The 27,095-nt window shown below is 37.7% G+C and overlaps 1 protein-coding gene across 9 annotated transcripts in view; it reads left to right on the top strand.

The window, feature by feature from the left end:
* Window positions 1-25,100, top strand: part of MARCHF1 (membrane associated ring-CH-type finger 1) — a 242,705-nt gene extending 217,605 nt beyond the window's left edge. For all 9 annotated transcript variants that reach the window (XM_071556194.1, XM_071556186.1, XM_071556187.1 and 6 more), the window contains 3 exons: window positions 995-1,175; window positions 17,603-17,750; window positions 20,990-25,100. In XM_071556194.1, coding sequence (XP_071412295.1) covers window positions 995-1,175; window positions 17,603-17,750; window positions 20,990-21,291 — 631 coding nt within the window. In that variant the 3' untranslated portion in view covers window positions 21,292-25,100. The remainder of the gene's footprint in view (window positions 1-994; window positions 1,176-17,602; window positions 17,751-20,989) is intronic.
* The last annotated feature ends 1,995 nt before the right edge of the window (window positions 25,101-27,095 follow it).

Raw genomic sequence — 27,095 nt, 5'->3', positions numbered from 1 at the left:
TGGGGCTTGGTTGCTTTGTTGTCTTTTTCTGGGTTGGGGAGGGGAGGGAGTTACTCTTTGTTGAGGTAAACCTTCTCAACTTCAGGTATTCAGTTAAGCCTTCTGCTCACCATAGAGCTTTCTCTGCCTTCACAGAGGTGCTTACCAATAAAGTTGTCATTAGTTTTGATGGGCAAGTGTTTTCCTGATGTGATCAGGAGACTGGAAAGAGAGTAAGATCAGCAGGACATTTGGACATGTGTCACAGAAGAAACTGATCAGATTATGATGTTAGAACACTGATCACTTTATGCAACACGAACACCACAACACGAAAAGCTCTGTATCCCATCATAAGGTAAAACAGTTCTGGGACCAACGTCTATCTTAGGGTCTTGCTTACAGCTGTAATTTTTGTTTTCCCATATAATACAGCTGTCTGCTTCAAAGGGAAAGTGAAGAATGAAAAAAATGACCCTGACTTTTTAACACTTGCTTCCTAAAAAGTGTGTGCATGTGTATATACACTGTGACATATGCAGGACCCCAGAGTAATCAAAACTGCTCTCTGATTCTTTTAACTGTGTAACTCCAAAGAGGTATCCGAGGAACTTTTTGTACTTCTCATGATGGGTACTTTTAGCTTGGATAAGATTTTTCTACCTTTGAGGATTTTATTGGCATTACTTACAGATCAAGAACTATTCTCTTAGAAAGAGCTCTGGTATTTGTCATAAAGGTTTTGCCATGCATAAGAGGGAAAAATGGTGTTGTTTCTATTGATTCACGTTCAGATCACATACCAAATTCAAAGAGAAATAACTAAGTGAAGAGAAATTACTAAATGGCAAAAAAGGAACAAGGAATATGTTTCTGGGCCTCAATCTGAAGGGTCATATACATGGCATCTTTTGAATGTCAAGTCTGAAGATGAGAAGGTAGTGTAAATAACCCAGTACCTTTGGATTGCCACTTGGCAAGTTCCCTCCCTCACTCTCGCTGTCCTTCCTGTCAGGATCTGTCACTGTGAGGGAGATGATGAAAGCCCCCTCATCACGCCATGTCGCTGCACAGGGACCCTGCGCTTTGTTCATCAGGCCTGCCTGCACCAGTGGATCAAGAGCTCAGACACACGCTGCTGTGAACTCTGCAAGTACGACTTCATAATGGAGACCAAGCTCAAACCTCTTCGGAAGGTACGGTGCTTCTGAATTTAGTTATTCTCAAGTGTCAGATGTCCAGAATGGCTGTGTGAAGTACCACCAGCACAATTAAAGAGGCATCTGTCTGTCAAAAATGGCTTTCTTTTTGCTGTTGTTAATCAGTCCCAGTGCTTTTATTCTTATATTTAAGTTCGTTAATTTGCAGCATCAGAGGATTTGACTAAATACTCTCTTTCATCACACATACAATATAAGAGTATTTTGTTTTAGAATTTTTATCTTCAGCTCTTTGTTATTGGTTCATCTGCCTGTTTTTAAGCTAGAAAGACATCTTACAATGTTTTGCTCCAGAGTAACACAGACCTGTTCACACAATACTTTTTACACTGAGCCCATAACTTCTGGCTGAGAATGATGCTTATATGAATGTGGAAACAGCAATTATGAAGTAACACAGTCAATTCAGCTGCATCTGTTGTAACTGTTACACTCATGGGCAAATTAATCTCTCATACATTCAAATTAGTTAATGGAATCTAAAATACAGCATGACTTTGCATCCTGGATGTCAAATGTATGTTATCTGCACTCATTTGTTTTCTAGGATAAATCAACATAACGCCACACAGGCTGTCAGCATAGGGAAGGTGAAGAGTTTGTTAAACATACGTTGGTTCTGTTCTCTTTGGAGTGGATCATTTCTATTCTAATTTTTATTTTAAAATGCTCTCATTCTGGGTTTTTTTGCATCTTTGAAGTTTGAGTCAATCTAGAACTGGGCAAGTTTTGATTTAAAATAAATTTCAGTGTGAGAGCCCTTGAAAAACATGTAGAAACTATTATTTATGACTAGCATATGCATACATTGTAGTATTTTAATGGCAAAAGATATTTTGGTTTTGTCAGCCTTGCACAGGTAGCAACAGTTCAGAGAAATGAGAGCAAATGGAATTTCTTCACATTTCCCATTCAGAAAAATGTTCCAGTAAGTCCCTGATGATAAACCACTTCTGAAGAGAGAATTTGAGTTGATTTGACAAACAAAGCTTGTGATAGGAAAAGACAATATTCTCAAATGCTTGGTAGATCTGGCCAGGTAGGCTCGAAATCAAAACAGATGTAAATAGTTAAAAAGATAGCTAAAAACTTAATTATATGGACTTAGGTTTTAGTAATTGCAGATAAGTTTAAACTAATGTGACAGGAAGGAGGTAATTGTTTAAACCCCCCTGCCTCTTAGATATCATTGGGGTATTTTTTCTATATATATGTTTCTATTTTCAACCCAAGTTGTTTCAACCTTTCATCTAACAAGTACTCTCAAAACAGCTACTTTCCTCAAGAGAATATAGAGATAGCAGTATTTTTAACAAAAGCCTTTTCCTGGTTATGTTAGATAATACAGCATCTTTTAAAAAGTTAAACAAACCTTATAGCAACCAAGGAGAAAAGGAATGAAAAATGTGCATAACTTGGTATCAAAAGTAGGCACTTTTAATTTTCTGTGTGTGGCCATTGACACCTTCTCCTCCCCCTGCCCCCCCCCCTTTTTTTTTTAATTGAAAGAAACTAATGGAGTACTAGCAGATTTAGAGTGGTAATGTAATTACTGCAAGTCTGTAATTCCTTAATTGAATGATTACCATCTTATCATTGGTTCTCAGGTATGTTTTTGATTTCTGACATAGGAAAGATTAGCCCCTTCTCTCAGGTAGGATACTTTTGTTTCTGCTCAAAGCAGTGCTCAAATGTAGTTTATCTGTCTGGCAGTGTATGCTGGCAACAACCCTCCCTTCAAATGCAATGTTAATAAAAAATATTTGTCTGTGTAGTATGGACGCAGCATCTAATTATAGATCCTTTCTCATAAGTCACACCTATTTCATAAACCAAAACCAAAGTTTCCAAATATTTCAAATTCAAAATTACTTATCCTTTGGAATTTATAACATTCAACTGTGAAACCCTTCACGTGTTACATTAAACTAAACATATTATCCCTATTAAGTGTGTGTGCTATCATCACTATTGTTAAAAAAATTGTGACACACTAAAGAATTTATGAGAAACAGTTTTGTAAGCTAAGTATTTTGACAGCTATAGCAAAGACAAAGCAAGGGAGGAAGGAGTGATCATGAGACCTGCCATGTGAGTAGAGCTGTCTGTTAACTTTCCATCTAAACATCTTTTATAAAAATCACCGAAAGTGCTTTTTTTGGTCAAAACCTATATATTTTGCAAAAGTGGAAAGTTCCAGTGAAACACTGTCATATTTCTTGGAAGCTTTTATGAAGCTCAAAACTTCACCTGTGGGGCATTCTCTGGGAGTCCATGTTTTCAGAAGGTTGGCACAAAGGGTGGTTACCAGAGACCAAAGTGCTATGAGACAGGCAGCTCCTAACACCAAAGATCTCCACAATCCAGTCTCCTTAATGCAGGACCTGAAAATCACTACAGAACTTCAGAGCTTTGTGTTTTCCTAAGGCTTGACTTTGTACTAGACCTCGGAGCCTTCAGTCTCCAGCACTAAGTCTGGCCTGGCAATGGCAACTCAAAATTTCCAAATGCCTGGAATTCTTTGGTCATAATGGCAAGGGCATTATGAGCAGTTATACCTGAAAACAATGCAATTCTTGTCAACTTTGTTGTATGATGAGTGGAAACAGCCAAACTGACAAAAAAAATTATTGAGTTTGCTAATAAACTTTGAGGAATTCTGAAAAAAAAAGATTTCATTTAAATGTTTCCTAAACCAAAGACCACAGATTTTGTTTCAAGAGTACCTATTCAATTCCATTAAAACCTCATTTATTAAAAAATAGAAAGGAAATTATTTCCCCTAAAGTGACAGTTTCTGCCCAGCTCCAGATGATGCCATTTCCATGGCCATTAGACATCCATTTGAAGAGACATTCTAAAAGTCTAAGTGTTGCATCTCTCAACCAGGTCTGATTTTTTTTTATTTTTAATCTCTCATCACTCATGATATGAAATTCTAAAGTTTGGTTCTTGATGGTGCATAGTTTCATTATGATGAATTTTATCATAATACCTTTGTAACTTTCCTATTGCTTGTCTCCTGAAGGAAAAAAAATACGGACAACCAAACTTGCTTACAGCTATCTGTACTTTTGCTTTTTGCAGTATCACAAAAGCATGATTTAAATATAAAACAAACTATCTGGTTTAACTGTGAATTACCATATTTATTTATGCCTCAGCCTTTCATGCACCCTTAATGTTGTATAACAGATTTTTTATCAGGGTCTAGGGTTTTATAGCAGAATCATGTTGGAATATCATGTCATGCAACTGTTGTGCCCATAAGTAATAGTGTGGAGCATACTAAGTTAACATAAATTAACATAATCACTATTAAATCAATAAGTTTGTGCCCATGTGCAACAGGTATTTAATTAGAGAATCCCTGAAAGCACCAGACAGCAAATAAAACTTAATCATTTTAGTGTGTCTTTGCATTAAAATAATCCTATTAACCATTGATCAACAGGCATTGCAAGCGTTTCAGATATTTGAGTAGGTCTAATGACTCTGCTCAATATAAATTTAGAGATTAAATATTAAGTATTGCTTAGTGTGTCTGGTCTATTTCTCATGATCTCTGTTGCATCTATCTGTGGTTATAAATAATACAGTTGCATTTGTATCTTTACGTCTCAGCCTTTGCAATCCATAATATAGAATTTATAAAGTCACTTTATCATAGAAGGAATTAGTGGCAAGAAGCTTGAGTGGGTTCCTTATTGAACTCTCTCAGGTAATAGCTTCACCTTGAGAAAACCAGTTCTTCTTTAAAAGGATGCAATCCTGGTAAATTAGCATCTCCATTTCATAACTCTTACATTTGGTTTGAAGCATAGTAGAAGCAGGAATTGAACGGAAATACTGTGAGTATGAAATGGATTAAAGTGTCAAAAGGAGCTTCAAATGCAGAAATGCCTTCAAATGGAGATTTCTCAACAGTGTCTTGCTATACTTCAAAATGCTTTTCATATTTAAATTTTGCTATCTCTTTGAGATATTTGGGATCTGATGAGAGGTTTTGCTTTGATGCATTATCCCAACAGATTATTCTGCGGTGTTGAAGATGTGTATTTTCTCTCCCAATTTTATTTTTGAAATGATTTATAAATAATGTCTTATTTATGTGAGACATAAGCAATATTGCACATTGTTACCATGTTGTTGCTCTTGGTCATTAAGGAAGACCAGGTCAATTTTTTGTTTAGAGAAGCATTTTGTATCAGTTGAGGTTAATTTTCTTTCTGGTAAAGAAGGTATCTGAATTAACTATTTTTAAAAATAGAGGACTGGGAATGTTCTTTTAAAACAAAGTGTCATATTTGGGGGGGGGGGAGGGGGGGAGGAGGGGGAAGCTTTTTTCTGTAAAAAACCAAAACCAAATGCTGATAGTGAAAGGAACTTGATCTTAATTTTGAAGGTCTACGTATATCTTCTAAGTGTTTGCTTCTCTTATAGTCTGTATTTGCCTATATACTGAAAATGTGATACAAGGTCCCTCTCTTGAGTTTGACACACTTGAACTCTGGGAAACTTCTTCTGTATCCAGCTACTGTCATTAGAGAAGCACAGAATGTTTTCTATCTGCTTGGTATCATTTTATTGTAACAAGACTGATAAAACATACATGCCAGCTTTAACTCCCATACAAGATTCAAAGATTTAAGTCCCATTTCAAAATATATGTGTCACGACTGACCAGAGCTGGGCATTTAGGTCCTGGAGAGAAGTTAGGGAACAGGCTAGCTCAAATTTCCATACCAAGTAAAAGTCAGTTCAAGCGTATCAGCCCTTTTGTTGTCAAATTAGTGATTAGCAAGTTAAATCAGTTTGGGGAAGATTTTAACTGTTTGATAAGACGCTGATTTAACTACTGGATCAAAAGCAAATATTGAGTAGGTTAAAGATACTCTGTTTGCTCCATGACCAGCGGATGAGCAGAAGCTGTATAACCAATTCAAATATAGGGTTTGAGCCAACAGACAACTTGTATGTAATGCCCAGATGTAAGGCAGAGATTGAGCAATTTCACAGGCTCCTTAGAAAAAAGTGAATCCTCTATGAAAGCAACAGAAAAAAATCAGAATGCTGCTTTGAGCTGTGATAGACAAAAGGAAAGTCTGAAGTGAATCTCTAAGTCCCTTTTAAGTCTCAAACTTTGTGTATCACTAGGGCTACATCTTCTTCTCCTCCCTATAGCAGTTATTGCTTCATAGGGTGCCTTTTTTTACAAAACAGTCTTCACCTGCACTACTCAAAATTCAGTTGTTGGAGCTCTTACCTAATGTGTGAAGGAGAGCGATTCAACTCCCTTCTCTGTGCTCAATGCAGTTCTACCGAAAGAGTAAATCTAAAAAAAAAAAAAAATGACTGGAGGAATTAATTCATAATGGGGTGCTTTGTGGGTAACTCCACATAAAATCTGGCAGCATCCATGAAAAATTCAGTGATGGCAAAATATATGCAGAGTGTTGGTTTATTTTTGGTTCAATTGTAGCTTGGTAATTCATATTTACATTCCTTATTTACGAGTATGATTATCACTGCCAAAAGTGATATAGCCAGCAGAGGAATCTTTGTTATATGCAGCTATGAAATCAAAAGTGGTCATCATTAGAAACTAATCCTAACAAAGCAGACTCTGAGCCAGAAGCAACATGCAGAGTGTCCAAGGAAAAACAAAACAAAGCAGAACAAAACAAAACGAACAACAAAAAAACAAACAAAAACCCGACCAACTAAAAAAACCCAACCAACCAACCCAAACTTTAAGCAGTCATTACCATATTGCTTACTGTTTGATTCTTATTGCCCTGTGCTGTGAAGTATGAACCATCTGGCTTTTTCATCAGTTCTCTAATAAGGCTAATGATAAGAAGTGAGAGCAAATATTGTATAGGTCTGGTATCACTGACTTGCTGTGGCATTTGTTCCTTTTTAACCCAATTTGTTGAATACTTTGCACTCCTTAATATATAAGAAGATCCCACATTTGCTTTTGATTTCTGATGCAGCTGCTCCAGTTTCAGCTTTCTTCCAGTAAACTGTCTCAAAACATCAGTAGCCTCAAATCATTTCTTGCAATATGTGAGGTCAGACAAATCACCAGTATGCACCAAGGCACAAAGCTATTACTTTCTTGTCAGCTGTCATGTCATTATAGTGAATAACTTTGGGCTCAAGGGAGAATGTGTATATTAAAGCTTTTAAAGTAAAAATAATTTTATAGCATTTATATCCTATTGTGATACCTTGGGAATGCAGGGGAATACTTTGTTCAGACAGTTGTATTCTTAAATTTTGAGAGTAATAGAACATTACTGCTAATTTATCTGTATATAGAGAATGCTGTAGTTTGCAGAGTAATGTTGTCTTGCATTTTGTGCCACAACAAGAATACTAGTTCTTAGCTTTCTCATAGTGGTAGAATTTGTGCCAGCTTGTCATCTTCACATGTCTTTCTCTTCCATTCAAAACACAGGTTAATCAACATAGCTGTTGCAGTTCCCATGGACTTCTGACAAGAAATTCTTTTGCCTCTGTTTTTACTGTCATTGTTTGAACTTGCATTCTTTTAAGAAGCAAATGAAAAATCTTATGCCAGAAAATTAAATGAAAACTGTGTGCTCTTCTAATTAGTTGCTAGAACCTAAATTGGCTACTTCGGTGTTCACAGCATTTATGAAAGCAAAGGGAATTTGGGAGATTGCTCAGTTCTGGGTATTAGTCATGTTATCCACTATTGCACAGAACCATGAACATGAGGTCTGGGAAGCACAAATCTGTGCTTTCTGAGGCTGAAATAAACAGTTTGATCTGAGCTGCTTTTGAGATGCAACTTGCATCAAAAGATTTAATTTCGATTTTAGTTGGAGAGTCCTACTCCATCCTGTAGTTCATCAGCCTCTCACTTATTTTTGAAGAACTTTGGGTCTCCTTTTCATTTTTTTTATTTCAGCCCTTTCAGTGTTTTGTTTTACAGCTTGACCTCATCAACAGTTATAACCAAGGAGGGGCTGGGTAGCTAAAGCATTGAAAATAATTAAGAAAATCTCTTGATACTGGCTTTACAAATAATGAAAATGTAAATGGATTGGTACCCTGGCACAAAGTGTATAGCTAGTAATATGAAATGTAAAGAGCATAATCAACCCAAGCATTGACCTAAACCAGTCATTTTTATTCATGGAGTTTTGTAAAATTGCCACTTTTATTTTTGAAGTTAATAATTTTACCAGCTCTAATGGGAGTGGGCTGCTATTCATGATCAGATTAATGTATGTAATTATGTGTCACGTAACTAACACATACGATTTTAAAGTTGTCATTTGCCTCAAATTTATTTTGTCTGGGATTTACTGATGTGAGAATGATCTGTTCACAGACTGATTCTTGGTTGTTGGTGGAATGAATACATGCTAAAAATGGCTTCTCTTTAACACAGAGATGTTCTCTTGCACACAGAAATTCCAGTACTTTATCTAATTTATAATCAAATGGGATAATTATTAGTTTATTCAGTATATTTTTTTTGTTGTTGTTAATTTAATTTTATTCCTGTAGCATTTTATTAAAATTGCTTGGAAAAAAAAAAGAAATTTTTCCCCAGGAGTTATTCAGATCTTTATTCATCTGCTCCAGCTTGTATGTGCCAAAATTGGAATATATGGCATTAGTTGGAGGTTTTTCAGAATGAATAGTTCCCTCAGCTCTTTACCAGAGTACTAGGCTGTAGTTTTATGTTAATTACTGTAGCTTTCTTCAGTACAAATTTCCTCTAGTTTATTTTTATTTAATTGCATCAAAAGAATCTCTCTTGTGGGAAAATTAAAAGAGAAAGTAACTGTAGCTATTCATCGAGAAGTCAGTATTCTTGCTAAAGCCACTTTTATAGATAACTAAGAGCATCAGCTCCTTTTTCTAATATTTGTTGCATGGCAATTCAGACATATGAGTATATAATATATATATAGCTGCAAAAATAAGATATGACTAGGTATGTTTAAACAACAATGTATTTAAAAATACCAGGGGTTTGGTATACAAAGACATTTAAACCAAGCCACATCTTTGTAGCAATTCGGACTGATCCTCAGAAGTCCAGATAATGTGACACTGAAGAAATTAAGCGTGATGAGTACTTGAAAGGTGATTGAAACAAAGACTCTCTAACAAAACTGTGATCATATACTATGACTATGTTTTGAGTGCCTAAAGCAACAAATCTTCAGAGGAATTTCACTTCAAGTGGACAAGACTGAAGGACTGTGTATGAGACTATGTAATGCAATCTTGGGCTCTAGCCTGTTGCTATATCCACTTTGTGCTCTAATTTCTCTCCTTTTCCTATTTGCACCACGCTATCCAGCCTTCTGTCCACATCCATCATCCTACTTCAGACTAAAATTCACTGAGATGTACAAAGGGAACCCATCTTACTTGGTGTTCAAAGACAGACTCAGGCAGAGGCTCTTGGGACATGTTTTTTTTTTTATGACGACTATACTGGAGGAAGAATCTGTGGTTGCTTTGACCTTAGCACAATCCATCTCCAATCCACCACTGAGCATGTGTCATGGCTGCTTTTGTATTGTCTCTTGAATACATACTGCAAAATGCAGCACCTCACCCTGCTTTGCTTGGAAAGTGAAGTCTCAGCATAACTGACCTTGCAGCAAAATTATGGTCTGTGCTCCTGTGGTATGGCAGTTAGATTGATAGGTTCTTTTTTATTATGGTTTTCTTTGTGTGTGTGTATTTGTAAGTTGTTTGAGAACTGGACTGTGATTTAAAGGCATTTGCTAATTAGTGACTGGAAGAAATGTCATGCCTTCAATTAGATGTGTTGCTCTTTCAGAAATGCAGAGTAGACAGAGGTGGGAGTCAACAAGCTGCAAACTAGATCCTCTGAGATCCTCTGGATAGAATGATTGTAGAAATACTGTAGGGAGGAGAGCAGACAACAGTAGCATCTGTTTCTGTTCTTGACTAACTGTGATAAAAGTTAGTGGAGACACTGATTTTACCCCTTGTTTCTTTATGGGTTGGCCACATGTAGCTCGTTTTTTGAGTAATACAGACATATACATCAGCACCTTAAGTAAACCTTTTCTAGAGTTCTAGATGTGGACTGCTTGTTCTTAGTACCAGACATTCCCCATAGTTTTTCATTATGATGATAGTTCAGTGCTGATCAGTGGTTTAATGTTTTACCTGCGGTTTATCTGTCAAGATTATCTTTTTAGATAAGGTAGCTGAAGCTACTGTGCTGGGACATAAAGATCTTTTTCTTAAATATCTTACAGGGCAAGAGAAGAAAAAGCAATTGTAAAAGAGAAGTTAATGAAAGTACTGAAGACTCTATTGAACAAAAAATTGGGTAATGCTTTTTCAGCATTCAAAGAGGATACTTATGTCCAGTACTTTTGCATTCTATGTATTGATGTGAAACTTTTTCTAGCAGATGGAAGCTAAAAGGGGCTTCCAATATGGAGAGATTATGCTGTAACTATTTGCCATGGAGTTTTCTTGTGTGTCTCTCTGAACCATCTAGTGATGGCTGCTGCCCAAGACAGAGCATTGGATGAGAGGGACATAAGGTCTGGCTTATTCCTATATTTCCAAAACATAGCTTTTTTTTTTGCCTTTTTTTTTGTCCTGTTTAGTCTATGTTGGGATGATTAGGATCAGGTAAATGCATTTAGTTGGTAAATGACAAGTATTCTCAATATTGCTTCCATATTGCAAAAACAGCTACTTGATTTTAGAAATTATATTCTTAAATTACTTAATTTTTACACTTTTTAATGTCTACATTTCTATTTTACACTTTTTAAGTGTTTGTTAATTAATGTCATACACAGCTAAAAACTGCATGTTTGTGAAGAGTGCATACTAATTATATCACTTAAGTCCAACTGTTTCAGCTGTCACTTAAAAAAGAAATAGCATGTTGTCTTGATTTTTATAAAACTGAATAATTAGTTCTTTGTAGATGATAATCTTAAGATGTTTATCAAAGTGAGATTTTTCATTATGTATTACTTTTATTACTCTAGGTATGCATATCACACATAAAAGTGAATTAACTGTGTGACTTTAGAAATGCACCCATTTCTGGTTCAGCTTTAAATGTTTAATAGGTGTTTAAAATACACCATAAACATTCTTTTGAATTTCAGACAGATTTTGCTTAGTGTCTCCTAGAGACAGAAATAGGTTTTAGGTAAACCTCGGACAGGTTTGCCAAAGAATTATTTGTCCAAGCTCATCCAATGAGTTAACTAGATCAAGGTAAGGTTGTGTATAGATAGGGCCATATGATGCACCATGTGACATGGGATTTTTAAAATTTATTTTATTTCCCTGTTCTGTGATGAGTGTAGCAGGGGACTAATTATGGCCTTCTATTCTTGATCCTTACAGGATATTTTTTCTCTGAGATGTATCTTTTGACAAAAGGCAATGACAATATGTTTTCTGTATTTTCTGTGAACCTGTTCAGTTCTTTGTCTCTGGATGTGCTCTGGAATGTGTTTGGGGAAAAAACCACACAGCATAGGTGTTTTCATAGCCCAGACCCTTCCCTTGTCAGTCATGAGACCTGGCACATTCTGTTGGACTGTCTGAGAGGCACTTCTCATCTTGGAGCAGGATGCATTGAGGCATGCCTTGTCCTTCCTTAAGATGAAGTCCCCCAGGTACAGGCTATAACCATATGTGGTTTAGATGGCACAGAGTGGCCCAGAATGATTTTATTCAAATAACAAAGTTTGAAGGCTCATCTCTAATGAACACTTCAACTCTGCACAAGGATATGTTATTCTCTCAACATGTGTGGGAACCCTGTTGTCCTTTATTACTATTATTTCTTCCTCTTCCACCCACTGCACAAAATCCATTCCGGCAAACTACCGTGCCAGCTGCTTTCCTCCAGCTGGTAGGTTGATGGCAGTGAACAGCTTACTGTGGAGCCTGAGCCAATTAGTATTGCAACAAGTGACCAGAAAACCGTCCTTAAGAGGAGCTCGCTCCTCTTCAAGAGCAAGTTAATGATATTTTTCCTTTACAGGATACAAAATAAGATCTCACTCTAAGCTATATATTCAGAATATTGACATATTTTTGCTGCTCAGCTCACTGCAGCATGTCCTGCTACAGTCCTTTTTCAAAAATGCTAGCTAGATTCTTTGGGTCTGGTTTCAGATAAGATCTTCTGTGTGGTTTTTAGACTGTGTGCACAGTGCAATTTCTACAACAACCCCTGATAAATAATTGTAGCCTTTTTTTGCAGGTATAAGTACTTCCAGATAAAGGTTGGCTCAAAGTATTTCTTCAGATTGCAAAAAGAATTCAGAAAATGTTGAAGGATCACTTTAGCTCTAGGCAAGAGCAGAAGGAAGTCTTTCCAACTGTGGGTACTGTTTACATAACATAGTCTTTTTTTTCCTTTTTTTTTTTTTGCTAAATGATGGAGGGAGAGAAAAATGTCAGAACAGGAAAAATATTTAACATCAGCAATTGTCATACCCTTACCCTGTCAGACCTCCTTACGTGCAATTTTTAAAAATCGAGTTTCTGAAAATACCCAGAAGTTAAAAGTCCAAGCATTCATAGCATGGTGCAAAGCAGCCTATTAACTTGACCTTCAATGTCTGGCATCCTCAGTGCTGAGCTCCTGCAGGAGAGAGAGACTTTCAGTTGTGGAGGTGTGAATCTGCAAACCTGCAGTAGATCTACAGTTGCTTCAGAAAAATCTACGTAGACAAAATCTGTGGCCAGTGTGACAGCAGATAAGCAAGAGTAGGGGGCGGCAGTAAATCTGCAATGAGGCGGTGGGGAAAAGAAACACAAGCAGCGGAGTTTGCAGAGTGCCATTCTGAGGTGTGGAAACAGCTTTTGTGCGAGCAGTGTGAAGCTTTCAGTTCTGCATTGGGCCATCATGAAACCGCTTTGCAGAAAGCTTAAGGTATGGGAGAGAATTAAAATTGCAAATTTGTTTCTGTTAAGAGAGGCTGTGTTGGAATCTAGGATATGAAGCAGCATACCCATACTAATAGGCAATGTTTTCAGAAGATATTTAAAAAATCCATATTTATTTAGTGCATATTGGTTAATCAAGCTTTAATTGGAAGCGACATGCAAGGAGGCAAATTTTTGTTCTTTAAAATAAGTATCAGCAATTTTCTCAGACTATGTTACAGGAAAGGGAGGTGGTTGGCTACATAAGATTTAGTAGTTCCTTATATTATTAATTGTTTTTCTTTAATTTTTTTTTTTTTGCTTATTTCCCCAGAAGACTCATGACTACATTTTGTAATTACAAGAGCGGGTTATGAAACCAGTAACTGTTCTCTTGAAGTTTTTGAATGAAATAATCTTTAAGAAACAAAAGCAAAATGTGAGGTAGAAACAAGGAAGAACAAAGTACAGTTTTGCAGCTGCCACTTTCAAGATTATTCCAAACTTCTATGGCAGTAAAGCATAGAATTCAGCCTGAGGTGCACATCGTGTTTTAGAAGCAGCTGTAAGTAGTAGCTGGTGTGGGAGGAGTGTTTCTAATCACATTTGTAATCCAGCTTCTTTTCTTTGGCAGTTTATTCTGGTTTATTGATAGGAACCTCTAAGGCGGGCAGACGGTCTCCTACCACCCTCCAGTGGTTTGCAGAGCAGAGCGCAAGTGTCATGTTCAGAAAGCTTACCGGCAAAATAAAAAGGGGGCTGGGGATATTCCAAGTTTTCCGCTGGGGATACATATTGTTACACGTTGCATTTGTTTGGTCACTGGTGTCTTTTGATTGTTGTTAGATATTACAAAATGTTTCAGCACACCTGTTTGGTGAAACACAATGATATCAATGCAATTGCTTGCATTTGCAGGACATTAAACCATCTGCATCTGTGATGATTTCCAGTCTGTGTTTGTATTGCTGCCAGGATTAATGAATCTGTGCATGGTGACACTTGGATGTACAGCAGTGAAGGGGTGCTTCCCAGGGGGTTGGGCAAAAACTACAGTTTGTTTATCAGTTTAGTGACTCAATAATCTGCAAGTCATATATGTCTCCTCGGGCTGTTAGTCTTCCATTTCTTTCTCTCCTTACAGTCTTCAGAGCACCTTAGGAGTATTGACATGTAAGTTTAAAAAAAATAAAATGCATCTGTGTATTTAATTTTGTGTTATTTTTCTGTTCTTGGTGCATCTGATATTCTATGCATGGCATGTCACAGTGTCATCAACCTGACGGTTGTATTTTTTTCTAGATCACTGATGAACATATCAAAACATGATGCAATTTACTTTTACCTTGCCATCACAATATGAAAAGCTGTGAGAACTGCAGAAGCTTCAAAACACAGCAGGGATGAATTTATCAGTGGTTAAGGGGGCATTAAAGTGCTGTGTGACATGAAAGGTAGCACCTGCCAAACTTCCTCACACAACTTTAGGCTGTATGAAGTCCTGGACTGTAAAGCACAAGTAAAGGGGCTGATGCTTTCATTGCTCCATATATTGTTGTCTCATCCTTTGCTATGGATTTTCAAGGAATTTTTATTTCACTGTGGTTTTTTCCAGGCAAGTCTGTGCTAAAACTATCAGTTAAATTTCTGACATAAGCCTACTGAAAAAATCCTAAAGTAGTGAATTGCACTTTTCTGCTGCAGGACAACATAATTTGCTGGCACATCTACTAATATGACTTGTTTTGTACAGAGTGACAGTACTCATACAGTACTTTCTGTTCAGCCAATCTGAAATATATGAGTAGGACACGAAAATTATATCAGCTATCACTGGGATTGCCAGGAGTACAACACAAAGTTTAATTGAATTTCCCCTTCTGAGTTCAGTCCATCATGACTGTAGTTAAGAGAACTGGGACTGCAGCTAGGACAGGACAAAACCAAAGCACAGCTCTGGGATACACTAAGAGCTGTAAAATGCTCCTGGTTGTCTGTCTGTAGGAGACAGTCTCTCCTTGGACCTTTTTCCTTTCTTGTACCCCAAACTAGGAGTAGGAGGTACTCTGCACAGTCTTCCAGTTCCATAACCACCTATGCCACAGTGGCCTCTCCCAGTCTCCTGCTATCCAGCTTATTTCTTAATGCATGTATGGATGGAATACCGGGGCAGGCAGGCATGGAGTCTTGTGACTGTAATGATACAAGACTGTGATAATAATGCCTCAGACTGTCTGACCTGGCCACTGAATACATGAACTACAATGACTATTAAATGTTGGGGGTTTATTACTTTAAAAAAAAAATCTCCCATTTTTCCAAACTGCCATACAAAACCCAGAAAGTTTGTACTCCTAAGTAGATGTATCAGAAACTGAAATGATGTCTCAGCCAAGAAATATACCGATAGCTCCAACTCTTTGTATATTACTCAGGAAGTATTTTCTAAGCAGTTATTTAAGTGTTGTGTTCATTCAGTGTGATCAACAGGTTAGGGGAGGTGATTCTGCCCCTCTAGTCTTCTCTTGTGGAGTGGTGCATCCAGCTCTGGTGTCCCCAAGACATGTTGGAATGAGTTCAGAAGCAGGCCACAAGAAATCATCAGAGGGCTGGAGCACGTCTCCTCTGAGGAAAGGCTGAGAGAGTAGGGGTTGTTCAGCCTGGAAAAGAGACGGCTCCAAGACCTTATTGCAACCTTCCAGTACGTAAATGGGGCCTATAAGAAAGATAGAGCAGGGTTGTTTCAACAGGACAAGGGGAAATTATTTTAAACAAAAAAAAAAGCTAGATCTAGACTACATTTAGGAAGAAACGTTTTATAATGAGGGTGGTGAAACACTAGAACAAATTGCCCAGGGAGGTGCCCCATCCCAGGAACCATTAAGGTCAGGTTGAATGGTGCTCTGAGCAACCTGGTCTAATTGAATATGTACCTGCTCAATACAGAGGGTTTGGACTGGATGATCTTTAAAGGTCTCTTCCAACTCAAAATATCCTATGATCCATAAAATTTTGGCAAGGGCTAGAAAATGTTCTAGAGATCATGTTTTGAGGCAACAGCTCAGACACATGCAAGCTTTAACTGCCATTAAAGACTGAAATTTGTTTGTCCTGGTATGTCCTGCTGTAAAACCAGTGTCAAGAAGAAGTCTCTCCCAGAGGTGTTCCTTTTGGTGACATGTCATTGACCACCCCCCTCCCCTTTGCTTTTACTGCAGTGGTGCTCCTTTGAAACACAACCTGACAGCAAAGTGTTCAGAGTAGAATGGCCATATTGGTTCAGGTGAAAGGCTAAGTATCTAGCTTACATGGCATCTCCAACCCTAGCCATAAAGAATTTAGGGAAATTTATTACTTCCCAGGAAAAAGAATTAAATAACACCCCCCCCCAAAAAAAAAAAAAAACAACCAACAAACCCACCCCAAAGAAAACAGCCATCAAACCCCAAAACAATACAGAAACCTAAACAAGGAAAACAAAACCAAGCTTATGTCTTTGAAGTAAATATATGCCACCTGAGTGCTCTGCCGTGGCCAGGGTTTCTGTCCCAGCCTTAAGCTGCCAAGGCTGGGCGCTCAGAGAGCAGCTCCGCCTGCTGTTCGCAGAGCCACAGGGAGGTGGCAATCGCGCCCTGTGCTTTCTACCGCTTTCCTTTCTCAGGTGCTAGTGACCGACTCCAAGATTATGCATCAGAAATGGGGCGTTTCGCTTTTAAATGTGATATTCTTTCATCTGTTTTCAAAGATAAATGTTTTCGTTGAGGTTTTGTTTTGCAGAAGTGCTAAAAAAATTGTGTCTTCACAAGGAAGATTAGAAAAAAATCGCCTCAAGAGTTGCATTTTCAAATGCAGGGAAATAGCCTATTTCATCTTAAAATAGCCTTAACCTAATGTAGGATTTAGTGCCATAACTCGGAAACATATGCCTGGAAGATCCTTCTTGCATTACTGAGGCTGTTTGAGTGCTATCATGTACAATCATTTCCACATAATCATCTTTTCAAGTTTATTGAATTTAATCCTCAATGTAGTAACATTTCCTGTGCTTTTATTTTATGGGGAGACTGTTACATAACCATGCTACTCTAATTTTAATAAGTACCACAAACTAATATTTCGGCTTTTTCTTCTCTCATCACCAGAAGTGCAGATTTAAAATAAATATTCATCTTTTTACCTGTTTTTTAACATGTTATGGCTTTACTCCAATGAAATTACTTAAGATATCATTCACAAACAGGCAGAAACAGAACTCTTCATTCCTGTGAATCTGTGAAAATGAGATTTTACAGTGACAATGCACATACTCCTGTAATGCGTGTTACCAAAATAAAATAATTTGTTAATTTTTATTACTGCTTGGAGTTTTGGTAGAAAAAGCCAAAATGGCCTAATCAGTTTATTGTAAAACTTTACAAGTATGATATTTTCAACTATCCTTTTTTTTTTTTTTCCAGTGGGAGAAACTACAGATGACAACAAGTGAAAGGAGGAAAATAGTGTGTTCAGTCACATTCCATGTAATTGCAATCACCTGTGTTGTTTGGTCATTGTATGTTTTAATTGACAGAACCGCTGAAGAAATTAAACAAGGCAATGATAACGGTAAGTATCTTTTACCTTCTTCGGCATTGCTGACAATGCAGTGGCTGGCTTTGAAAGGCAGCTATGGAACCAGTCACATTCCATTCTTAAATAACAGCTCACAGCTTACATCAAATGCTTTACTGCAGAAGTTCTGAATGCATCAGCATTTAAAGCTTATGTTATGCCCCTGCAGAGAGAACTCTACTTTGTGTGATCATTACAACAGCTTAACTGAGCTGCTGGTTCTTCCTAGGTTAATCTCCTATTATGTGGATATTTCTAAGGCTCAGGCAAAGAGATGAGTCAAGTTCAAACAGCTCAATGCAAGTTCAGGTCATTAAAATAGCAATTTATTTATATTACTCACTTGAACCTTGATATCAAATAAAACATGATAGAGCCTTTTCATTAACAAGCCTCCTAATGAGAACTTCCAAGAGACTGTGTTCCAGTTGTGTTAGTCCTTCATGTGGAACTTAAGTAGCATGGAGAGCTATTCCTGCATCTTTTCAAATAGATTTTCACTGTGAATGTCCTTGTTCCAGATGTGTTCATTGTGAGGCTGGTTAAACACTGGAACAGAGAGGTCGTGGAGTCTCCATCTATGGAGATATTGAAAACCCAATTGGACAGGTGTAACAAAATGCATGTTAAATTTAAGTAGGTTTCTTTTTGGGCCATACTTAGCATATGTGAAAAATATATCCTAAACCAAGCTAATGTTTTCTATTTGAAGTCTAGTTGGTCTTAAATGTGATCATGATGATAAAAAAACTTTTGAGTTTTGATCTGAATTGACTTTAAGCACAGTAGGGGAATAAAGATCTCTAGCTTTGTGCTATATTCTGAAGTTAACATGGAAAACAAAACAAGTGGAGATTTGTGCCTTGCTAGTTAGATAAATATTTTATAATACTCCTAATGCTTGTCCTTCTTGCCTATGAGGGGAAAATACATAACAAGCCTCAGTAAGTTACAGATGAATATATACTACAGTCTTGTTTTGCATTCCTTTGAAATTGGGTAACCCTGTTTTTTATCTCAAAAAACCTGGCCTGGAGGACAGTAATAGGAATGGCTTTGAACTTCTGACTACAACTACATCACCCTATTTATTACAAGGGGGAAACTATTTCTGTGGATTAGCTGAATTTCAATAACAAAACAGCTAACATGAATTTTTGTTGTTATACACAGTGCAAAAGAATAACAAAAAGTATTTATGATTTGTATAGAAGTCAGTGTTTGCTAAATACAGTGGCTGATTTTTTACATTAAAAATTGGACAAAGAGATGCCTTGGAGTTATTTACAACATGCAAAAATAAGTGTTTGTGAAGAGAACCCTTTTGCTCCTAAATTTGATTGTTCCAGGGACGAGTACTTTTACAAAAGCAAACATGTATTTGAGGAGAGTAGGAAGAAACATCTGTGTAGTTTGATTTCTTCTCCATTCTCTAAATGGGAATTGCTGGGAAAAAGAGTTAGGACTGGAGAAAAAATACTTTATAAATATTGAAAAGGAGAAAAACTGAAAACTTGGAATAAGACTAGTACTGTTTGTTAATATTCTGTAGATTTAAAGGATTGGGGTTTTTTTCCTCCTGATGGAGGTGTATGATACAAACCTTTTAACTGCTATACCCGACATTGGTCTGTCTATGGAAAGGGCACTTTTAAAATATATTTAAAAAATTACGGCAACAGTGGTAGGGAATCAAAACTTCTTGTGAACAAGTTTGGCAAATATAAAAGGATTTGTCACTGGCAAGTTCACTTTAAGGAGATAAAAAGAGATTTATGTGGTCTGGTATGCTTTCATTTTTCAGCAAACTAAACATAGTAATTGGCTAGCACCATCACTTAAAACATTATTGCCTTTTCTAAGTACTATGACAGAGAATACTACAGCTACTTTAAACATTTTGTGTGCTTTGCAATAATTGTTATTCTCCTGATCCCTGTTTGTGTGTTTAATTAAAAGCCCAATTCCTATGTGCGTAAGAGTAAAGGGGATACTGGCTCCTCACTGAAGCTCTTCTGCTGGGTCCCAAAGGAATACAGATTTCCTGCAAAAAATTCTTTCAGGTGTAGAATTTGTGTAAAACTCACAAACATCACCAAATTGTTGTAGTATATCACCATTAGTAGAATGCAGCATCTGCAATCCACCGTGAATACTACAGTGAGTGAGGAAAAGTCCTTCCACGTAGGACCTACAAACCTACTCAGGCTGTTCCAGCTGACAGTGTAAGAGCACTGATCCAGAGGTCTGACTTTTGCGTATAGCATTTAATCTTTAAATACAATGAGGCAATGTGTAATGAGAAGGCTGACAGATGTTCCTTTACATTAAGCTCCTGAATGGCTGAGGTTGAAAAAAGCAGATGAAGTGCTATGAATTAATGAGAAGCCCATTGCAGTCTTAAGACCACACTTAGGCCAAAACAAATTATTTTAAAATTATTCATATCATAATCAAGTTCAAATACTCTCATCTTCATCTTTTCTGTGTTAGCAGCCATGTATTTTTCTGTAAATATCACCATGATTGTTCAATGCAATCAGAAAAGTAAGAACAGATAAGCCAAAACCTGTTAATTTTTTTAGTACATAGAAATGTAAGGTCTGCTTTCTAACAAAGGTGTGTTCAGAGGGTTTGCACAGACAGCAGGAAAAAGAGGTCAGTTAAGGCAGGTGTTGCAGGAAAGAAGAGCCCTTACCACTACTTTTATTTTTTACAATACCCTGACTTCTGGATGAAGCTAGGATCAGGTAATAGTATTGTAAATGCTGGTGTTCCAGGTAGCCTGAACAGTGTCATGCTTCTAAGCATGACTGAAAAAAACCCCAGTTGAAGATATGCAATACTATTACTAGATATTATTTCTATGTATCCAGTTATCTCAGTTTTCATACTTGTATTTTAGCATAAGCAAGCTATTGAATATGGGAATTGTACTGAAGAACAATAAAAAGTTTTGGTTTTAACTGTACTGAGCATTATGTTTACTTTGTGAGAGTAACCTTGCATTTCCTATTTGACCAAGTTGTGGTGAAATCACTTAGAAATGGGAGACAGTTTCTTGACTGGCCTATGGAACAGGAAACCCCTTCTGTTTTCTACTTGAGCCACAACTGCCCCAATAGGATGCACATACCTGGGAATTCTTAGCAAATGGCTTCAAAATATTTGACTGAAACTCAGTGCTTGATACTCAGTAACGGTGGTAATAAATATACACTTTCTATTCAAAGGTGTCCTGGAATGGCCATTTTGGACAAAACTCGTCGTAGTGGCCATTGGATTCACGGGAGGCCTGGTCTTCATGTATGTGCAGTGTAAGGTTTACGTCCAGCTGTGGCGCAGGTTGAAAGCCTACAACAGAGTGATCTTTGTTCAGAACTGCCCAGACACCATCAAAAAACTGGAGGAGAAAAACTCCTTGTGCACACAAACCTCGGACGTCAAGGACACAGTGGTGGTGCCAGTAGCACAGACAGGTACAAACTGTCAGCCGGCAGCGGAAGGAACAACATCTGAGGTCATGCCAGTTTGACAGAGACAGCATTGTTTCTTCCTTGCGGAGTAAGGTGTAGTGTTTGCTACACTACAAATGCTACAAGAAAGTAGAAATGACTGTGCATTTTTTCAGTTAAAAGAAAAACAACGAAAAAAACCCATACAAAAACCAAAACCTTACAAGGATAATGGATTCAGCAAAGCAACTTGTTACTACTGTATGGAATGTGACTGTTCGTGAAGTAGTTTCGCAACTAGTCAGCAAGTATAGTGAAAGTGGTGGAAGTGTAGAAAGTGCAATAGAGAACAGGTTTAACAGACAATGCCAAACCAATGTGACAAGAGTACTTTTTTTTTTTTTTAACTGGGATGGATGGGAAAGTAGAAACAGACCTGATATAATTTTGTTTACTGAAAACCAAAATCTTTCATCTGTTTACTACCAAAAGTTGTATTTCCTATTTATATTTTTAAAGATATGCTTCAAAGGTTACTAATCCAATCATATGCATTAACAGAATCAAAGCATAGAGAGCTCTAAGCTCACCCTCTAAGTCTCATATGGGAACACATGTTCATGTGACTGTAGAGGAGCCTCAGTGCTGGGGCAGCTGTGTCAGCTAAGAGTATTTTAACTATGCTTGAAGTTTTGAAAAGTAAGCAATTCCAACCAGTATAAACTCATGTCACCATAACCTTACAGGTTATTTTTTTAAATACAGCTGTCAACAAAATAAGTACAGGAAGGAGAGAGAGAATATGTAGATACGCATTTAGAAGAGCAGTTCAGCTGTTTATTTTACTTCATAAGAGTGAATTAGACGTAAACTGGATATGCAAAGTATTGAGGCAGAATTGTAAATGAAAAAAAAGCAGTTAACTGTGCAATCGCACCAAAGTAAATTGACTCTTATCAAAAGTCTGAAAAGGGATGACACATAGTGAAGATGGAAGCCATTTGGGGTGCTATTTTTTAAGATTCATGCCACAGAAAGGTAGATGTAAGAAAAGATACCTACCTACATATCTTAAGAAAACATTAGGTTTTATCTCCTTGTTCTGAAAGTGAGTTTTTATCTTCCTGACTCAAAAAAAAAAAAGACAAATCAATGGTTTCCTTCTGTACAGGTAAACTTGAGGTGTTAGAGATTCAACAGTTCAGTTGTTAACGTCATGTTTTTAGCATTGTCGTATAAAAATGAAGTGTGAATAGCATTAAAAGGTGCAATAGATAAATGAATGTAGATATAATACTCTGTCCAACAGGGTGAATTATATATTAAGAACCAATTTTGTGATTCACTTTGCATACCTGTGGTGTTTACAACAGGACACAAGAGCAAGTATTGACTTGGAGTAGTTATATATTGGTGTGGACAAGTGTGGGGCCTGAACACAATGTATATTTAAAAAAAATGTTAAAAGTGAGGTTTTTTTTTAATCTTGTATTTAGGTAAAGGAGGAAAAGCAAACAAGCAGATAAAGAATCAGAGTAAGGCATATAGGAGAGCACAGGTTCATTCAAAGGGGAGTATCTGCCACAACTGCACGTAAACTGAAGTTCTACAGAAGCCTTGAAGTTTCTAATGGTAAAATTCCTCTTTATACTCTCAAGTATTTACAATGAAATAACACAATCCAGGATGCTGGGCCTAAGATGCATGGAAATTTATATACTAAGTACTCCTTTATGAATGTTTACTGGCTTAAGGCTCAGGGAATACTGGAAGTAGCAGTATTAGCAAGAAATGTGTCTTGAATCAGGTCACTATGTTCTTTGGTATTGGAATTGATCACGTAATTTGGCTGTAACTGATTGCAATTTGGCTAGACAGGACACAAAATCTTGGTGCTTGAATGTGTCCTAAACACATGTCAATATTTGCTGTAAATTACTCCAGGTGAGTTGGATTGATTTTTTTTTTAGTAAATGGCATGCACTTTTTTTATAGACGTTCCAGTTTGTACAGACGCAAATCACGATTGTAGCAGTTTGTCATTTGAAATGACATACAAGAGAAACCAAATCATTTCTCCATTTAAAATTGTGGAGGAAACTTCAAAAGATCTTCAGAGAATGATGACAGTCTTAATGAATGTCTCATAACTGCACATGTTTTTAAGACAGTCTGCAATGGCACAGGTTTCAAAAAATGTAAAAGGTAGTTGCTAAAAGGTAAATCTCATAATATCTCCAGTTAGACACTTAAAATTACTAATTGCATCTGAAAGTTTGGAAGGATGTTTACAGTAAACCTGATGAATCATAGCAAAATTCATTGACAAGGAACATTACTACGAAGGATAATTAAAAGCCTTCTGAAATAATAATAGTTTCTTACTAACTGACAGTAACCCTGCTCCTTTAGGCAGCTTGTTCTTTGACCTGCTGTAGCATCATAACCCCACTGAAAGTATTTTATCCCCTGTTTTTTCAGTCGGATTCACATTGTTTTTTTTTACTTGAACAAGTATAAATTTTAACTCAAATAAGAAAATACCTGAGGCTTCTGAAAGGAGAATTATAGCATCCAACAGAATTATTGTACGTTTTTAAAAATACACTTAACAGTCAACAACAGAACAGACAATGTGCAAAATTTTATACTAATGCCTTCCCCTTCAAAACACTGTTCTGGCATTCAATCATATCTACATCTGTGTTTACAGTTAGTTAAATAAAAGAATGGAGGAAGACTTGAATTGAAATTCCTCCTCTCCCTTTGAAATATTTAATGTGGACAGCATGAAGAGAGCAAAATGGGACAATGTGGTGAGATGGATGAGCCAAGTCATCAGCAAGAGAGATTTCAGCAGGCCTGATGCAGTCTTTAACCTTTTAAAGCATTACAGTTATTAGCTTGTGCATCCCTTTCTCCTATTAGGTGCGCTGGATATTTTAGAGCTTTCAGGGATTTCATCCAGGATTGGAATTTACCCCTTCTTCAAGAGGGCAAGGAGCTATTCACACCGCCATGCCTTGGATTCAGGTCTTCATTAATAAGGAAAATGCATGAATACAGACACTAGACAGATGCTTATCAACCAATGTTTTTTTCATTCCCACACAAAGTAAAATTTTCTGTATTAATTTAATAACCATGGGATCGTGAAAAAAAACCCAAACAACAAAAAAGTATACTGAAAGTTTTAAGATCCAGACTAAGACTTTTTAATGAAGATGCCATATCAAATAACAAACCATATCAAACTGCTTGTGTAGCCACAGTGGATCTCAGGCAAACAAGCTGATGGTGGAATTTGGCCTGATTAAACCCACAAGGGCAGAACCTTGCTCTGAGTTGCCATTACCAAGTAGGGCTTAATGTGCATTCTTGTTTAAACAAAGTTTTATTGAAAGTAGAGAGAAGTAATCTGGTGTCAGGTCAGATCTGGAAGTTTAAACAAGATACTCCTAATCTGTGAACACGCACATTGCTTTTCCTGGTTTTAAGTTATAAGCATTATAAAGTTTATTTCAAACTGGCAAACATGCCACTTTTGACTATTATTAGCATTACAAAGACTCTCAACTAGTCCAATTGTGTCATTCACACACTGCTCTGTCTGAAGGCAGGAAAAAAATAGTCATTCCCCATCACCAGAATAAACAGTTTATAATTTCTAATAATGCAATGAAACTTACTCTACGATGAAAATACTTTACTGTATATAATATTCAGAACTACAAGTTTGTGTTACTTGTTTCTCCCTCTCTTTTGCAAAAGAAAAAGTGTATGTTTTTGTGGGTGAATGTGTACTGAAAGACAGAAGGCAAGGGACACAAAAGCAATGTATCTGCTTATTGTTGTGAAAAAAATGTATTTGTATTAAACGAATGACTCAAATTACTGTAGTATTCTACCTTTGTCACTTTGTTATATAAAGCAACACATGCTGAACATGAGCTGGCAAGACCTCACTTGCAAAAAAGGTAAGTGTCGCAGGTTTGGCCTAGCTGTTGCCAACCCTGGACTGGCTCCCCCCTTCCCCCTCCCAGAACCTTCCCAGCAAAGGAAAGGGAAAAAAAACTGAAAAGAAACGCACTTTAAAGAAACTGAACTGAATAAAAAGAATAAATTATATTTACTAACATTTACAAACCACACTGTATACACAACACATAGGATCCCACCTCCCAGGGGAGAGGGGAAGGGAGAAAAGGGGATTGATTAGCTGGGAAATAGGGAAGACACCAACCCAACCCAAAGAAACCGAATGAATCAAAAGAAACACAATTAAAAACCTCAAGGAAGGGGAACAAGAATGAAACAATCTCACCCAGGACAGGAGAAACACCAGGCACCGGAGGGACCAGGCTTCAACCACCTCCCTCCAGCTCCTCAGCCAAGGAAGGGAAGCCGAAACAAAAACCACTCCCCCACTGCTACGCGGAAGACACGTGTGGAATACTTGTAACTTCCTTAGATACAATGGTTACTGAGGAAGCCATGGGTCAAACCATTACATTCTCCACCCCTTATTCCACACTGGTCTTTCCACGCAATCTTCGTATTATTGCATTTGCTTATATCCCACACACATATATATATATATATAGTCCATATGCAGTCCTTCAAGGCAGATGTCTTGTCATCAAGGATCAACACCAGCATCAGTTCAGCTTTAGTCCATTGCCTTTTGGTTAGAGTCACAGTTCCAAGTTGAGGCCTAGTCCACAGGGCTGCCTTATCGTTGGACATCATGGGATACCAGTACCGGCTTTGTTTGGGTTTTTCTCATCTCGTGTCTGGTTTCCTGCAAAACACAACTCAAAGCACAACATTAGTTCTTCCCCAAGGCTAGATTGCCTTGGGGCACACACTGGATCTCACCATCTTTCCTCATTACCCACCAGGTGTTTCCGGACCCTTGGGCAAAAACAATCCCACGAATGGGTTTGTCTTGGCCCGAGGGAGGGGTAATCCAGACAGATTTCCCTAACATGCCTCTCAAGTGAATCGCTGGAACTTTGTCTCCATCTACCGTGTGGAGGGATTCTGCTTGGGCAGGACCAGCTCGATTGACAGAGCCTCTGGTGTTAACCAACCAGGTGGCCTTGGCTAAATGCTTATCCCAGTTCTTGAAGGTTCCTCCACCTAGTGCCTTCAGAGTTGTTTTTAACAGTCCATTGCACCTTTCAACCTTTCCAGCAGCAGGTGCATGATATGGAATGTGATATACCCATTCAATACCATGCTCCCGTGCCCAAGTGGCCACTAGATTGTTCTTGAAATGAGTCCCATTATCTGACTCAATGCGATCTGGAGTGCCATGCCTCCACAAGACCTGTTTCTCAAGGCCCAAGATAGTATTCCGGGCTGTTGCATGTGGTACTGAATATGTCTCCAACCATCCGGTGGTCGCTTCAACCATGGTAAGCACATAGCGCTTACCTTGGCTAGTCTGTGGCAATGTGATGTAGTCAACCTGCCAGGCCTCTCCGTATTTATACTTGTCCCAGCGTCCACCATACCAAAGGGGCTTCAACCTTTTTGCCTGCTTAATGGCAGCACAGGTTTCACAATCGCGGATAACCTGGGAAATAGTGTCTATAGTTAAATCCACCCCTCGGTCTCGCGCCCATTTGTAGGTTGCATCCCGGCCTTGATGGCCTGAAGCATCATGGGCCCATTGAGCTAGGAACAATTCTCCCTTTTGCTGCCAATCGAGGTCTACTTGTGACACCTCAATCTGTGCAGCTCGGTCTGCCTGTCTGTTATTATCTTGTTCCTCATTAGCTCGACTTTTGGGCACATGGGCATCTACATGGCGGACTCTCACGTTCAATTTCTTTACTCTGGCAGCAATGTCTTGCCACAGATCTGCAGCCCAGATGGG

Source organism: Pithys albifrons, chromosome 5 (assembly GCF_047495875.1).
Source record: "Pithys albifrons albifrons isolate INPA30051 chromosome 5, PitAlb_v1, whole genome shotgun sequence".
Classification (NCBI taxonomy): domain Eukaryota; kingdom Metazoa; phylum Chordata; class Aves; order Passeriformes; family Thamnophilidae; genus Pithys; species Pithys albifrons.
This window is presented reverse-complemented; position numbering and strand designations above follow the sequence as displayed.